Raw genomic sequence first — 17,036 nt, forward strand, 5'->3', positions numbered from 1 at the left:
GTCACTGAGGTTAAATAGTTGTTATGCCAATCACTTATCTTTCAATTCTATGTGAGTTAAGAGACACTTTTCAGAAAATCACTTAACACCAATAAACTAAGTGAGACACATGTCAATTACATAAAAGTATTATTTTTTCATATATATAATCTATATGAGAATTAACATTTCATGTGACAAAAATTATTATTCACTAGTTTTCTTTCTGTCCCTTCATAAGTACATCAATAAAATAGAAGCAGCTTGGAATGCAGAGGAAATTGAACATCTTATCTAAAAAGGTTTCCTTTGGGGAGTATCGATGACAATATAAGTGGCCCATGTAATATGTATATTTCCAGTATGAATAATGTGTCATCTGTTGCTCTTATTGAGGTGATTGATGTGCTTCCTTCCAAACTAATTCTCAGATTTAGGCTGTTTCAATTTTTTGCTACTCCAAAGACTGTTGTAACAAGAATTGATCCTTACAAATCCTGTGGCCAAACTTTTTGTCTTACTAAATACTTATTGAGAGTTGTTGTTAATATCTATTCTGATTCCCTGTATGTCTTTTTTAAAATCTCATCTGCTAACTCTAGTTGTTAAGAGATTAGAGATTAGTCAGATTAGTCTAAATATTTTCAAGAGTTTTTTTACTCCACCCCTTACAGTGCCATAAGTACATTAACATATCTCTTTAAAAAGTTATTTGTTTTAACCTTCAATAAAATAAAATGCTGCAATAATTACTCTGTTTTAGATACATCAGGAGAGCCTAAACATGTGCTTTATGTCACCAGGAAAGCAGGCACAGAAATACTAGGAGAATCATTTTTGAAAGTGTATTTAGTATTTCCAAAAAGAAATCATTTAAGTAGTCCTCAAGGAAAAGAATAAAATCAGAACTTGGTTTTACCCCTGTCACTGTGCAAGCATGTGTATGTTGTAACACTTTTGAATGAGGAATGTCAGGAAGGGTGCAGCAGATTTCTTGTTGTACTTAGAGCTTTGAAAGTTTATTATTTTTCTGCTTCTAAAAATATTAAAGGCGATGTACAGGATACAGACCCAACTATGGACACTAAGGGTTATTGGGGCCTTTCTGAAGACACCTTCCTCTGCCTCATTTTTCTCTGTGTAGTTAACATGAATCTAGTTTAATATTTCCAGAGTATAGCTGGGAAAGGGAACTAAGAAGCCAGTGGGGTGATCGGCTGTAGTCCTGATGTGGTGGCTTTAACTAGTCTTGGTTTGCATTACTTTTACAGTTTTAGTAAATCTGGAAGATTGGCACTTATTCAATAGTCAATTAAATTTGTATATACAAAGGATCCTCCAGACAATAAAAAATAAGAGTGGTGAAATTAACTTTGCACTATATTTGAATCACCAAATAGAGTCTCAGATTGTTTTTGGACCTTCAGGTTTTTTATTGTCATTCTGATGGCTGAAAGAAAAGGATATCAGATAGTTTAAAATACATGCATTAACCAGAGAGCAAATGGTCCAGGTGAACAAAACTTTTATGTCCTGTTCTTGTCTTTTGATATCTCCTGCAGAAACTTCTTTGACAGAGAGCTAGAGTCCTCTGCTTTATTTACCAAGTCATAGTCTTATTAAGGACACTGTGTGTTACATATACTCTCATGGCCGTTCTAAATAGCAAATGCTAAATTGTAAATCTGAGAAAGGAATCAGTGTGATAAGCCTGTAACATACATCGTGTGGAACTTTTCTTTTTTTTTTTTTTTTTTTTGAGACGGAGTCTCGCTCTGTCGCCCAGGCTGGAGTGCAGTGGCCGGATCTCAGCTCACTGCAAGCTCCGCCTCCCGGGTTCCAGCCATTCTCCTGCCTCAGCCTCCAGTAGCTCGGACTACAGGCGCCCGCCACCTCGCCCGGCTAGTTTTTTTGTATTTTTTTAGTAGAGACGGGGTTTCACCGTATTAGCCAGGATAGTCTCGATCTCCTGACCTCGCGATCCGCCCGTCTCGGCCTCCCAAAGTGCTGGGATTACAGGCTTGAGCCACCGCGCCCGGCCGGAACTTTTCTTCATGGTCTTCATTACACCAGTCACTCAGCTACATCAGGGAATTTAATGATTAAATAAGGCAAAACCTCTTCTCTCAAAGAGCCTATTATTAATCATATATATCATATCCTATATTGCTGGATTATATATATTGTTTGACTATATATTGCTTTGCAATATACAACTCTTTATTTTTACAATTCTGTTTGATTTTCAAAACCTTAAAATATGGTACAATGTTTATTTTACATATAAGAAAACAAAGACTCAAAAGTTTGAAAATGACCTCAAGATCACATAACTATTAAGTAGCAGAATAAAGACTCAAAATCATTTGTCTCAGTCAAAATGTCTTTTAATGACAACAAATAAACGTATTTTCATTAGCAGGGAATTTTCCAAATCTGAGGTCTAGAATTCACTTGAGGAGCACTTTCATAAAAACGATATGCATTCTCAATATTAAGTATGGAAAGGTAGCACTCTCTACAATTAAGAAAATTCAGCTGTCCAGAACTATTTGCTTTCAGTGTGAATAGATTTAATATTTATAATAAAGATAGCTTGCTATTTTTTCTTGGAAAGGACAGTATGCTTTTTGATATTGGGATTAAAATGTCTAAACCATTTGTTCAAGTGTATTCAAATTCTTATCTAACCTCAAAAATTTACATAGCATGATCATCTGAAAATTATACAATTAATAGTCCATCATTGCATAATTCCTGAATCATTTCCTACAGAGTTTAGTACATTATAATGACAATTATAATGTTCTTGGAATGCCTGGCACTTGTAGGTAATTGATACATGTAGATTTACTGAATGAATGCAGGATTTCTCTCACAACTTTTTTGGTAGTAAACTGGGTAATTGACTGTCCATACAATTGCATGTGACGTATATCTAACTACCTATAACATAACTCAAGTTCAAGAAGTACACACTCATTGGAAAAATATAAAAGATTCAGCATGGTGCATATGCTGAAAATGTGTCTCCCACAACCATATTCACTACACTGCGTGTCATACTCCCCTAAACACTTCAAAATTCAGCTCATTTTCCTTTAAAGCACTTTGTGTTGATAACTCCGGTTTTTCTGTAACTACCACACCTCTTTCAACTCTATTACAGGACATAAAGTGTTCTGTTACAATTATTGTTTCCTGGTTTTCATTATTGAATAGCACATACTTTGAGAGTATGACACATATGTTGTCCATCTGTGTCAACCTAACAGTTTACAGTTTATCACAGATATTAAGTAATCAATATATGACTAATTAAATGAACAAAATGAGCATTTTGGTAAGTGGTACTGTATTTGGATTGTTTCTACAAAGATGGGTTTTATCAATTTTGTGGAATGGGAATGCAAATGAAAAAAGATTTGATGGCTGAAATTAATATAATGGTAACTAGAGGCAATAATAACTAAAGGTACCATGAACATGGTTTATTATTCCATTGATTTTAGTCTTATTTCATTTTTATCAATCACATTTTAAATAATGTTTCAGGATGTTTTATAAAGGGTTTGTGTACCATGTGTTAAATATATTTATAGTTAATATATTTGTTCCTTTATTAAACTTAAAATATTTGAAATGTTTTGTTACTGTTATTTACAAATATGTGAACTTGTATCATGCAAATTTACCAAATTCCCTTATTATCACAATTCATCTAAAGAATCTTTTGTATTTTAATTTACTCTATGCCATCTACAAGTGCTTAAGATAACCCTTATCATAATAAAGAAAATATTTTCTTTTTTTGTTTTCTAAAAGTAAATGAGTTTTCTGCAATTATGGAAAATATCACACTTTTTACTTCTTTAAACTGTTAATATGGTGAATTAAATTCAGTGATTTTTTGAATGTCTATAATTAACTCAATATATTATGGTATATTACCATTTTAGTATTCTGATAAATTTTGTTTGATAATATTTTGTACGGGAATTTTTCATCTATTTTCGTAAGTGACATTGACCACTAATTATTCTTTCTTCGAATGCCTTGTCACATTTCGATATCAAGTTTATGCTGACTTCGTAAAAAAGCTGGGGATTTTATTAGTTATCTATGCTGCATAATAAATTAGCTAAAATATTAGTGGCTTAAAACAACAAACATTTATGCTCTTAGAGATAACAGGAAAATTGAGATGTGCAGTAATAAACAGGGAAATGATTTAATAATTAAAAAATTTATTTAAATAACCAAATAATTTGAGAACAGTTTAGCTAGGTGATCCTGGCACAAGGTCTTTTCTGAGATTTCAATCAATATGTTGGTCAGATCTGTAGTCATCTGAAAGCTTGATTGGGGCTGGCATATCTACTTCTAAGATTACTCACTTACATGGCTATTGGCAGGAGGCCTTAGTTTTTTGCTGGCTGTTGTCATGGGGCCTCTCTCTGCCCCTTGGTATACAAGCATCCCCATAAGACTGATTCAGTATCTTATGACATAGCAGTTGAATTCCACAAGAGCAAGAGAGCAATGAAAATATTGCAATACCTTTTATGACCTAATCCTGGATATTATGCACAATTACTTTGCCACAGCTCTGTTCATTAACAGTACATCATTAAATCCAGCCCATAGGTCCCATGTGTAACGTGAGAACAATTAGCCTCTACCTTTTGAAGAGAGGAGTGTCAACAACTGATAGAGATATTTTAACACTACCAAAGAGATGCCTCTAGCCCCGTTTTATTCTCTAAAAGAGTTTGTATAAGATTGGTGTTACTTTTACTTTATTTTGGGAAAGTTCTAAAGTTTTCTTTGATTAAAAGTTTTTAAATAAATTAAATGTATTTAAATGTTATAAGACTTTTTAGATTTTGTACTACTTTTTGTGTAGGTTCTGCTAGATGCTTGCGTTTCCAGAAATCTGTTCATTTTATTTAAAGTTATGTGTTGGCATAAAGCTGTCTATAATTTGTTCTCTTTAGATTTTACCATTTCTGTAAGAATTTAGCTATCAGTCTGACTTTCTTGGTATGCCATTTTGTTTCTTGGGGTTGCTTTTTATGATTTGTCTTTTTTTCTTTGGTATTCTATAGTTTTGCTGTAATGTCTATATATGGCCTTTTTTAAGAAAGTCCAACATCTTTAGGCTTTTGGAATCACTGGTTTGATGTCTTACACAGAACTGAGAATATCACAGTGGTTACCTCTTCAAATACTGCTCTCTTCTTTTACTTCAGTAAGGTATTCTTAATCTATTCTGTATTCACTTACTCTCTCATCTGTATTTTCTGTGTTTTGTACCTCTGTGCTTTATTGTGGATATGATTTTTTTCTGACTTAACTTTCTATTAGCGCCTTTCTTCTTCAGCTGTATCTAATCTGGAGTTAAATACAAACATTCAGTTTATAATTTCTGTTTTTGTCATTTAAAAATATTATAGCATTTCTAGTTGATTTATTTTAATTACAATATTATGTTGTATAACTTCCTAACTTTTTATGTTTAGCTATCAACTCTTTAAACACAGGAAGCATAGAAGAGTAATAACTCCAGTTACTAGAATTTGGTGGCTTTTTAAAACTTGACTGTTGTTTTTATTTTTACTGGTTAAGTTTGTATTTTCTTGAGGCAAGCCTTGAGATATTTTGTTGCATTCAGCAAACTTGATTTCATAAACCATTTTCAAAATTATTTTAATTATAAAGATAATAGGTTCTTTAAGAGCGGTATTCCATCGATGACTGTCAGGCACTGGGAGGTACCAGAGATCTTGCAATGAATCTTTGGACATTTTGTGGCCAATTAAATACAATGCAACTAGTGACCTAGTACAGAGAAACTGTTACTATGCCAGGATTTCCAGCCACAATTATTGTGGGACCACAATACTAAGCCCATTTACTTTACTTGAGACTGCATACCAGAATCAGCTGATTCCCTGATATTGGCATGTATTTGTAAACCATAAATAAATACATAATCCTGGCTTCCCAGAAATTTTGGGGTCTGGTAAGGTAGAAGAGATAAATCACTACATTTGATTCAATGTAGCAACAGGGCCAGATCTTAAAGAAACACACACTGAATTAATTAATGGCTAAAAGAAAAAAAATACAAAACCTCTCAAGATGTCTTATTATTTTTTAAATTACATGTGCACACACATGCATATGTGTATATACATGGGAGAAAAAGACAGAAATAAAATACCCTTGATTAGTAATCAACTCTGACTTCAGAATCTTCACCTGCTTTGGAAACCACTCTTGAGGGAGAAACAGCTGTAGCTCACTTCCATGAACCTTAAAGTTTCTTCTGTACTCATTCTGCCATTCCTCATTTTATCCCTAAATTACTTATGGTTTCTGAAAACGCTTTCCGTAAACTTTTCCAGGATTTTAAGTCCTAGTCAGGAAGATAATCAGAATCAATAATTATCATTTTTTTTCAACATTACTAGAAAGTTATCAATTAATCCACACCTCACTTTTAATTGTTGAGTGTTTCTATAATTTTGCCTAATGCTGTATTTAAGACATCTCATTTTAATATCAATGATTTTATATATATATATAAAAGATTGCAAAAAAGTTTGAGATTGTATTCATCACTAGTTAATTCAGTGAGTGACTTCTATAAAGAAAATTATTTTACCTAATCAAAATGCAATTATCAAATCAGCAAATGTAACATTAGTAGTGTCTCAATATATAATACAGGGACTATATATATATATAAAACATATATGTGTTTGTGTATATATATTTTTGTTTTGTTTTGTTTTGAGGCGGGAGTGCAATGGCACAATCTTGGCTCACTGCAACCTCCACCTCCCGGGCTCAAGCGATTCTCCTGCCTCAGCCTCCCAAGTAGCTGGGATTATAGGCATATGTCACCATAACCAGCTAAATTTTTTGTATTTTTAGTAGAGACGGGGTTTCACCATGTTGCCCAGGCTGGTCTTGAACTCCTGATCTCAGTTGATCCACCTGCCTCGGCCTCCCAAAGTACTGGGATTACAGGCGTGAGCCACTGCACCTGGCCAATACAGGGACCATATTTAAATTTTGTCAATTCTCTTAGTAATACACTTTAGAGCTTATTTTTCTGAGTCCAGGACCCAATATTGATTTGCATATTTTATTTATTTCTTATAACTCATTTCTTTTAGTCTAGAGTGTTTCATTGGCCTTCTTTGCCTTTCCTTTTTTATTCAGATAAAATCCACATGCCATTTAACTGTGCCTAAATGAACCATATAGTAACTTATAATATATTTACAGTGTTGTGTAACCATCACCACTTTCTAAGCCTAGAACATTTTTGTCACCCCCAAATAAACCTCATATCCATTAAGCAGTGATTTCCCATTCCTCCCTTTCCTCAGTCCCTAGCAACAACCAATCTGCTTTCTGTCTCCATGGATTTGCCCATTCTGAAAGTTTTATAAATGAATTAATATAATATGTAAACATTTGTGTCAAATTCCACTCACTTAGCGTAATACCTCCAATATTCATGCTGTAGAATGCATTAGTATTTAAAAATGCAGTAGAATGCATTTTTATGGCGTGGCTGCATCATTTTATATTCCCTCCAGCAATGTGAAAGAGTTCTAGTTTCTCCACATACTCAACCAACAACATGTTATTTTCTGATTTTTGTTTATTGGTTTAAATAGCCATTCCAGAGGGTGTGAAGTGGTAACATGTAGTGGTTTGGATTTGCATTTCCCTCTTTTTTATTTTTTTTTTAATTTTTGAATCTTTTCATGTGTTTATTAGCCATTTATATGTCTTCAGTGGAGAAACGACTATTCAATTTTTTTGTCCCAAATTTTAATTGAGTTGTTGGCTTTTTAGTTCTGATTTGTAACATTTCTTTATATATTCTGGATACCGTCAGACTTTTCAAATATCTTTTCCTATTTTGTGAGTTGTATTTATACTTTTTTAGAATAGTGTCCTTTGATGCACTACAAAATCTAATATATTTATTATATTTTTGTTGTTGCTTGTGCTTTCAGGTCATGTCTAGAAGAAACCATTGTCCACTCCTAGGTCAGAAACATTTATTCAATGTTTTCTTCTGAAAGTTTACTGTTTTAGCTCCTATATTTAAGTATTTGATTTATTTTGAATTCAATTTTTTTTTATGGTACGAGGTAGGAGTTCAGGTCTATTTTCTTGCATGTGGTTTTCCAATTGTCCCAGAATGATTGAAAAAGAAATTGACCATCAATGTATGTTTATTTCTACACTCTCAAGTCTATTCCATCTTTGTGTTAGGATTGCACTGCTTTGATTACTGTAGCTTCATTGTATGTTTTGAAATCATCAGGTATGAGCCCCACAGCTTTGTACTTTTTCAAGATTTTTTTTCACCACTTGGAGGTCTCCTGTAATTTCACATTTATCTGAGGATAACTTATTTAATTCCCCCCAAAAAAATGCAGTTAGAACTTTGATAAGAATTACCCTGTACCTTCGTTTTCTCTTTATTTGTCTTTGTCAACTTAGCAGTATGATCACTTTACCAAAAGCCTTTGCCAATTTGTACCATGTTACCAATCAGTTCTTTCAATCCAGGAATACAAGGTGTCTTTGGATTTATTTCAGTCTTCTTTAAATTCTTTCAACAAAGTTTCATAGTATTTAGTATGAAAGTTTTGCATCTCTTTGGTGAACTTTATTCCTAAATACTTTATTTTTTAATACTATTGTAAATGGAATTATTAATTTCCTAACAAGCTATAATAAAAAGAGTTTATTTTCCTTCCATTTTATACTCATTCATTTATTTATATAACTGAATTCATAGTTTTATTTAATTCCTCTAACTCCCTTGTAATTACTAATTATTTCAGTGCTCAAATTGTCCCATATTTAGCAAATTGGAGTCTCTTTTAACTGGTTTTTGTATCCTTTTGGTATGCCTCATCATTCTTTGAGGACTTCTTTAATTTCTGAAACAAGGTATTCCAGGCACACCTTATATTTTCCCTAGCAAAATCCCAGAATAGTTGTTATCCAGTTAACACTGGTATATTTCAGTGGATAATACTATTTGGAAACTACAATCTGTAGAAATGTATAGCATCATTAAAATATATAATATCTTATTTATCTTTTTGCAATTTTTGTTTCTTTTGGAAAATTAAATAGAAAATATGAATCACTTTCTCTTTCATTTTTTCCTTTAGTTCCTCCAGTCATCCGGGTGTATCCAGAGAGTCAGGCTAGAGAGCCTGGGGTAACTGCCAGTCTTAGGTGCCATGCAGAGGGCATACCAAAGCCTCAGCTTGGCTGGTTGAAGAATGGAATTGATATTACACCAAAGCTGTCCAAACAACTCACGCTTCAAGGTGCCTTTTACTTGCATTTTTTTCTCTTAAATGACCATGTTGAAAATTTATACTAAAATTTATAACGTTATTTGGAAAATAAAAGAAAAATGAGTGTTACTGGCAACAGAATGTCACAAACATGAAAAAAATGCTTATGTCTAAGAAATTATATGGGAAAGACTCTTTTAACATTTTAATGTTTTTAATAATAGTCTTGTCATAATGATTAATTGTGTCATTTTGGTGATAAGTAGAATATTAAATTATGTATCTTTAAAATACTTGTCCTGTGAATTATAGCAGTTATGCTGAACAGAATAATTAGATCCTTTCACTGAAATTCATTTCTGAAGTTAATTTTTAAATGTTTAAGTAAAACCTTGAATGTGTATTATAGAGGATTTCAAAACAGAATTTTTAATGAAATTTTTAGCATATTTTCTAAATGAAGGGAGAAAAATATCAAAAAGTTACTAAATGTTTTCCATTTACATTTTTTAAACTTTTGTATTACATTCTAATATACAAAATATTGTACATATTCTAATATTCTAATGTGTAGACATGAATAAATTACTGTATGTTAGATAATAATAATCCCAAATATGTGGAAAATAAATAAAAGCAGGCAAGATTTGCAAGATCAAATCATTTAAATAGTCCAAAAGCAGTTGCATATAATATATTAATTATATTAGCGTTAAAAAAAAAGCACAAATTTTTTTTCATTGTTGGGGTAACAGACAACACTCATTTTACTGGATTATCTTCTTCGTGGGCATTATAGTTCTTATTTTATAACTTTAATTTTCTTTAATTTATACTATTAAACATGAACATATTTTGTCACTTTATTACATAGATTTCTATTATTATTCCACTTTAATAATGAATATATATAATTATACATTTTTAAATAAAACTTTTTAAAACTTTTACTTATTCTTGCAAGTCAATAGAGACATGTCTGTGAAACTGTCCTTAAACTTTAAAAACTTTAACCCTAGAAATCACTAATGTGCATACATAGGTCAGACACATTTGCACACATATCTAGTGATTACCTCGAGCGGTCTATAATGTGAGAGGAGAAGACTTATCCGATTAACAGAAATGAAATGAATAAAAATCTAAATAGCTTCTGACTTTGTCTCTTGTCCATTTAATAGCAATAAACCATATTATAAAAGTATGTCAAATTTTTCTCTCAGGAACATACATGACAACGCATTTTTGAAGTTGTTACACTCCAGACTGCGAAGAAATTACTGTCAGTTTTTACAACAGGGAAAAATAGCTAAAGTTTTACGAGAATATGACAAAAAATAAAAGGAGAGAAGAGATAATTCTAAGCACATGGGGTATAAACGCCATGTGGCTTAATAACTATTTAATTATCTACTTATTCATCAGATGCTTCTTTAGTGTTTGTATGTGAAGTCCAAGTCCAGACACTAATTTAATATCTATGGCAATGGCTGGGATAATATGTGAATTAGAGAGAGTAAAATCCTAAGAAAGCACAAATATTTTATTAACAGACAAGTGAAGAAAATAATAGAAAGAGACTAAAATTCATCAAAAGACAGGAAACTAGGTGATAGTATGGAAGAAGAGAAAGTTAAAAATAAAGAGTTTGACAATGGCAAATGCCTAGAAAGTTCAATAAAAGACATTGGTAAGTGTTTACTTCAAGTGATGAGCATGTTCTTGTGATATTTAGCAAAACAGTATCAGTAACAATCAGTTTTCAATGTGTTTAGAAATGAAAAGGAGACAAGAAATACAAAAATCTTTTTTGGCCAGCTCCTGGTGGGGAGGCTTAGAACTGACGGAGATATTTCTTCTTGGATAATTCATCAATCTGAGAAGGTTCAGTAGGGAGAAATGAGAAAGTTGAAGGCTGCAGGAAGAGTCATAGAAATCAATAAGAAATAAGGGGAGATTTGCCTTGGAAAGAAACAGAAAATTTCCTGTGAGAAGTAAATCAAGGTGAAACTAGGAACAGAAAGTTTTGAGGCTGCTTTCTGATCACTTCTATTTACCTCACGATTGAAAGAGCAAGATCACTTGCTGAGAGTGAAGTTACTATTATGATGGGAAGCATCAAACAAAGAATATAAAGATTTGAAGTAAAAGTAGAGGTGGATATGAAAGGCATCTAACTGGAAAGGTCAAGTGAAATGAATAGCAAGTAGTTTTGAATGTCCTAGGAATTGAAAACTGTGAATCTGAAAATTATAAACTTGCTTATGCAATAGTCTCATAACTTACTCAAAGAACTAGGTGCAGGGACACCAGATGCAGAGATGGGTTAGCTTACTCTAGTTCTAGAAGTTAGGAAGGCAGATGTGTCAGGATGGTAAATAGATAAAGGGAATGGTAGTTCTGGCAATAGAGTGGCAACATCTAGGAATGCTAGATCACATAGGAAGAGAAGGAAAGACAACAGGACATATAGGTTAGGAGAACATGTAAAAATATTGGGAGACAGCATTTTAAGAAGGAAGAAATTTATTTGATATTTCAAAACAAAACCCAGAGAATTTAGGCTGTTAAGTGTGTGGATCCTGAGAAAAAAAAAAAATAGGTGTGATTTTGGAGGAAGCCGTATCTTATATAAAACAAGAAGGTGAAGCAAATGTAAATACATTGTTTACTACCTATCTTTAGAGCAGGTTCCTATAAACTAAGACCCACAGACCATATCTAGATAGCTGTCTGTTTTCTGAAATAAAGGTGGGTTCTGTTTTTGTTTTTGTTTTTGCTTTTTTTTTCTCCTTGTTGTTGTTGGTTTGTCTTTAGAATACAGTAGCACTCATTTTTCAAAACATATTGTGTAGCTGCTTTAATGCTGCTATGGCAGAGGTTAGTAGTTACCGCAGAAACTGTGTGGCCCACAAAGCCTAAATTATTTACACCTGGCCTGTTGCAACAAAATGAAAACCTGCCAATCCCTTTTTTGGAGTAGTGATTCTCAATGAATGATGCGAGGAATGAGGGTGTGTAGTAAGCATTTGCAAATAAAGAAAGAAGTTCAAGTTATTCAAATGATTATCTCTCTCAAATATCCACATCCACTGCCTCTCCATATCTCACATCCCTTGGGAGCTACTGGGCTCCTAGCAACAGCAATCAAGCTCTTTTCTCATTGGCTTTCTACCCTTGTTTTCCCAAACCACACTGATTACGTTGCCTTCTACCTGTCACAGATAGTCATGTCCCATTCTACTGTATGTGTGGTTCTTGTAACTGAACAACATGGAACACACAGACACAACTATGTACACAAACACACACACACACAGGCATGCACACACACATACACACAGAAAGAAAACAAAAAAAAGAAAAGAAAGAGAAACTTAAACAAATGACTACAACAAACACTCAACTGCCGGGTGCGGTGGCTCACGCCTGTAATCCCAGCCCTTTGGGAGGCCAAGGCAGGCAGATCACCTGAGATCAGGAGTTCGAGACCAGCCTGGCAAACATGGTGAAACCCCATCTCTACTGAAAACAAAAAAAATTAGCCAGGGGTGGCAGTGTGGGCCTGTAGTCCCAGCTACTCGGGAAGCTGAGGCAGGAGAATTGCTTGAACCTGGGAGGCGGAGGTTTCAGGGAGTCGAGATCACGCCACTGCACTCCAGCATGGGCGACAGAGTGAGACTCTGTCTCAAAATAATAGTAATAATAATAATAAGCTTGATGAATGGCAATAGTATACCTGTATGATTTAGCTCAGTTAATTGCTCTTTGAAAACATCTTTCATATGTATTTACCTGCAAGCTAATCATATTGGTATTATTAGATTTCCGAAAAAGCTTAGGGGAATGTAGGTTCTGAATATTATAAGTAAATATATAACTGAAATTATACTTATCAATATGAAATACCTCATATACAATGTAGAATATAGGAAATGATATGAAACATAAAATATGCATTTGATATAGAGTATTGGGCTGTCTTATAGGATGACAGCATGGTTTATGAACACTTGTATGCTTCTGGAATAATTTGGCATGTCTTCAAAGTATGGAAGTAGGAAGGGAAACAGTTTAATTAGGACAAGCCAAGAGAACTGTTTGACTGTGTAATCAGAAAGCACTGTTCCAAAACTGAAATTGTCGTTTACAAGTTTCATTTCCCTTCTTTTTCAGCAAATGGCAGTGAGGTTCACATAAGCAATGTGCGCTATGAAGATACTGGAGCATACACTTGTATCGCAAAGAATGAGGCAGGAGTGGATGAAGACATCTCTTCTCTTTTTGTGGAAGACTCTGCTAGAAAGACCCGTATGTATTGAACCGCCCCCCGCTAGCAGACACACACCATACTCAACATACATTTTTACAGCTTTTTTAAAAAAGTAAAGGCACCAGAAAACTGTGAATTGCACAATGCATTATAACAAATAGATTTTATATGTAGGAAGGATAAAAATCTTGAAATACTAAAAGCAGATTTAAAGATGAAAAAAAGTTGTGAAATTTTCATTACAACACTAGATTTTATTTTTTTGCAAGTACATATGGTGTTTCAGGTCCTGTCTTCCCATTTGCTCTTGGAGGAATTTATATCTCTTGCAAAATCCCTCCCCTCAATTAAATGTGAGGAATTCAAGGCCCCCAAATGTATCCAACATGTATCGTCTAGGTAGAATACATTACTATATTTCTTTTCCTGTCAGTTACATTGAAGTCACTGGATTAAGACCTCTACAGCATCCTTCTCTACAGAAGGTTCAGTGGTAACTGCCACTCCAACGCACTCACTGCCCCGACACAAAAACCACACTGTGGCTGTTCTTGGTTTAGTGCTAAAAATCGTTGCCATCATGGTTCATGTTGTCTGATTGTCTCCTGGAGTTATACCCAAAATGACTTGTTCTCTTTTATTTTCTTTAATTACTTGGCAAAAGGGATACAGATAGGGTGAAGATGCTGAGGATGGATTGCTTTTTATGATAGCTGAATTGTTTGGAGCTCAAACTACTATTACAGCATGTATCAAGTGCACTCTTTGCAAGCAAACAAACAGGCATTTTCTTCCCTCGGTCCACACATGCCACAGTGTGACTGTTTTGGGATAGGGTCTGGATGTTCTTGAAACGACTACTTCCCTTGCTCTCTGCTCTTCAATCCGACTTGTTACGCTGCTATTAATATATGTTTTTCAAGAGTCTGATGTTATTGGACCCTCTAACTTGACAGGCCCATTTTTCTGAATCCAGTGTTTGAACAAGGTTAAAGCATTGACCCAGCCAGTAGTCTTCCTATTCTTTCTTAAGTCTCTTAGTGCATATTGACATGAGTGGATCCGTTGAGAAAGGAGGACCTTACCCAGGTCCCAACTACTAACGTATCATTATCTTCATTTTTTCTGGTTAGGACAACCATCATTATAAAGAAATATTTTAAAAAGAAAGTCTTTAGGTAGAAAAAAGAAAAAAAAAAGCTGGATTTAATGGCCTGCATAAGGTCCACCATAATTCCCTTACTCTATTCCTTTTATGTGGTACAGCCAATACTAAGTTGGAATTCACTTTCTGTGAAAAATTAATTTTAGGCGGCAAGGAATTAAAAATGTTTGCCTTCTTTGTCCTTATTATGATGTTTGTGAAACAGATTTTAATATCAACTCTATATTCTTACTTTATTTTAATGTTTGTTATGTACTTTTAAATTTATTTCCCTAGTTACAACAGTAAAACACCTAGCCAAAGCTCCCTTTATCAACTATCATACAACTTTTTAGTGTGTGAATTCTAGAAAAATTTTAGGAGAAGATTTAACAGGATTAAATTTTCAACAAGGTTTAAATCTTGTTGAAGTAAAAGTGCCCGTTTAAAAAATAATAATGCACGTAATTAAAATCAGGACAATACTAAATAAGTAAACCAAATAGAATATTAGCAACTGTGGGAAAGTATAAACAGAAAATGTAATAATGTAATAATAATATTATTATGTAAAAATGTAACAATGTAATAACTTGACAGAAGACAGTTTCCCTTAGGATGCCTCCTAATAGTTAGATGCCAGAACTCTGTATAACAAAAGAAAACCAAAATCTGGTGGATTTCATAGTAGTGAAAATTACCACCTTTTGTAACCCCCATCTTAAGGATTATGGATCTGGGTTCTTTTCTAGTAATTTCGTGGAAAGAGACCAATACTAGATACACATGGCACATTTGTATTTTGGAATGCTAGATATTTTCCTTCTTTTTTAATTTTATTTTTTCAATAATTTCAAATTTTATTATAAAGAGTGCATGTGCAGGCGTGTTATATGGGTATATTGCTTGATGCTGAGGTTTTCGGTACAAGTGATCACATCATCCAGGTAGTGAGCACAGTACCCAATAGACTGTCTTTCAGTCCATGCCTTCTTTCATACCTCACTCCTTTAGTAGTCCCCAGTATCTCTTTTTCCCATCTTTATGTCTATGTGTATTCCATATTTAGCTCCTACCTATAAGTGAGAACATGTGGTATTTGGTTTCTGTTCTTGCATTAATTCACTTAGGATAATGGCCTCTAGCTTCATTCATTTTGTTGCAAAGACTATGATTTCATCCTTCTTTAAGGCTGCATAGTATTCCATGATGTATGTGTACCACAGTTTCTTTAACCAACCCACCGTTTATAGGCACCTAGATTGATTCCATGTCTTTGCTATTGTGAATAGTGCTGCAACAAACTTGCAAGTACATGTGTCTTTTCGGTAGAATGATTTCTTTTATTTTGGATACAAACCCAGTAATGGGATTGCTGGGTCAAATAGTACGTCTGTTTTAAGTTCTATGAGAAATCTCCAAACTGCTTTCCACAGTGGCTGAACAAGTTTGCCCTCCTACCAACTGGATATAAGCATTCTCTTTTCTCCATAGCCCTGCCAGCATCTACTGTTTTTTGACTTTTTAATAATAGTCATTCAGACTAGTGTGTGATGATATCTCATAGCAGTTTTGACTTGCATTTCTCTGATGCAAATCAGAGTGGTGATGTGGAACATTTTTCATATGTTTGCTGACTATTTGTATGGCTCTTTCAGTAAGTGTCTGTTCTTATGCTTTGCCCATTTTTAAACTGGATTATTCGATTTTTGCTTATTGATTTGAGATCCTTGTAGATTCTGGATATCAGACTTTTATTGCTTGCATAGTTTACATGTTTTTTCTCCCATTCGGTAGGCTGTCTGTTCACTTTGTTAGTAGTTTTTTTTTTTTCTGTACAGAAGCTCTTTAGGTACTCTTGTCAATTATTATTTTCTTACGATTGCTTTCGGGGACTTAGCCATAAATTCTCTGCCAAAACCAATGTGGAGAAGGGTATTTTCCATGTTTACTTTTAGAATTCTTGTAATTTAAGGTCTTACACGGAAATCTTTAACCCATCTTGAATTAATTTGTGTGTACGGTAAGAGGTAGTGGTACAGTTTCATTCTTCTGCATGTGGCTAGCCAGTTATCCCAGGACCATTTATTGAATAGGGAGTCCCTTCCCTGTTGCTTTTTTTTGGTCTATTTTGTCAAAGATAAGATGGTTGTAAGTGTATGGGTTTATTTCTGGGGTGTCTGTTTCATTCCATTGCTCTTTGTGTCTGTTTTTATACCAGTACCATGCTGTTATGGTTACTGTCTCCCTGCAGTATATTATGATGCCTATGGATTTGTCCTTTTTCCTT

The 17,036-nt window shown here is 33.7% G+C and overlaps 1 protein-coding gene across 7 annotated transcripts in view; it reads left to right on the plus strand.

Moving 5' to 3' along the window:
* LOC105488649 (follistatin like 5) overlaps nt 1–17,036 on the plus strand; it is an 813,494-nt gene that overhangs the window by 655,103 nt on the left and 141,355 nt on the right. For all 7 annotated transcript variants that reach the window (XM_011752911.3, XM_011752910.3, XM_011752913.3 and 4 more), the window contains 2 exons: nt 9,198–9,359; nt 13,506–13,640. In XM_011752911.3, coding sequence (XP_011751213.2) covers nt 9,198–9,359; nt 13,506–13,640 — 297 coding nt within the window. The remainder of the gene's footprint in view (nt 1–9,197; nt 9,360–13,505; nt 13,641–17,036) is intronic.

Source organism: Macaca nemestrina, chromosome 3, assembly GCF_043159975.1.
Source record: "Macaca nemestrina isolate mMacNem1 chromosome 3, mMacNem.hap1, whole genome shotgun sequence".
Taxonomy (NCBI): domain Eukaryota; kingdom Metazoa; phylum Chordata; class Mammalia; order Primates; family Cercopithecidae; genus Macaca; species Macaca nemestrina.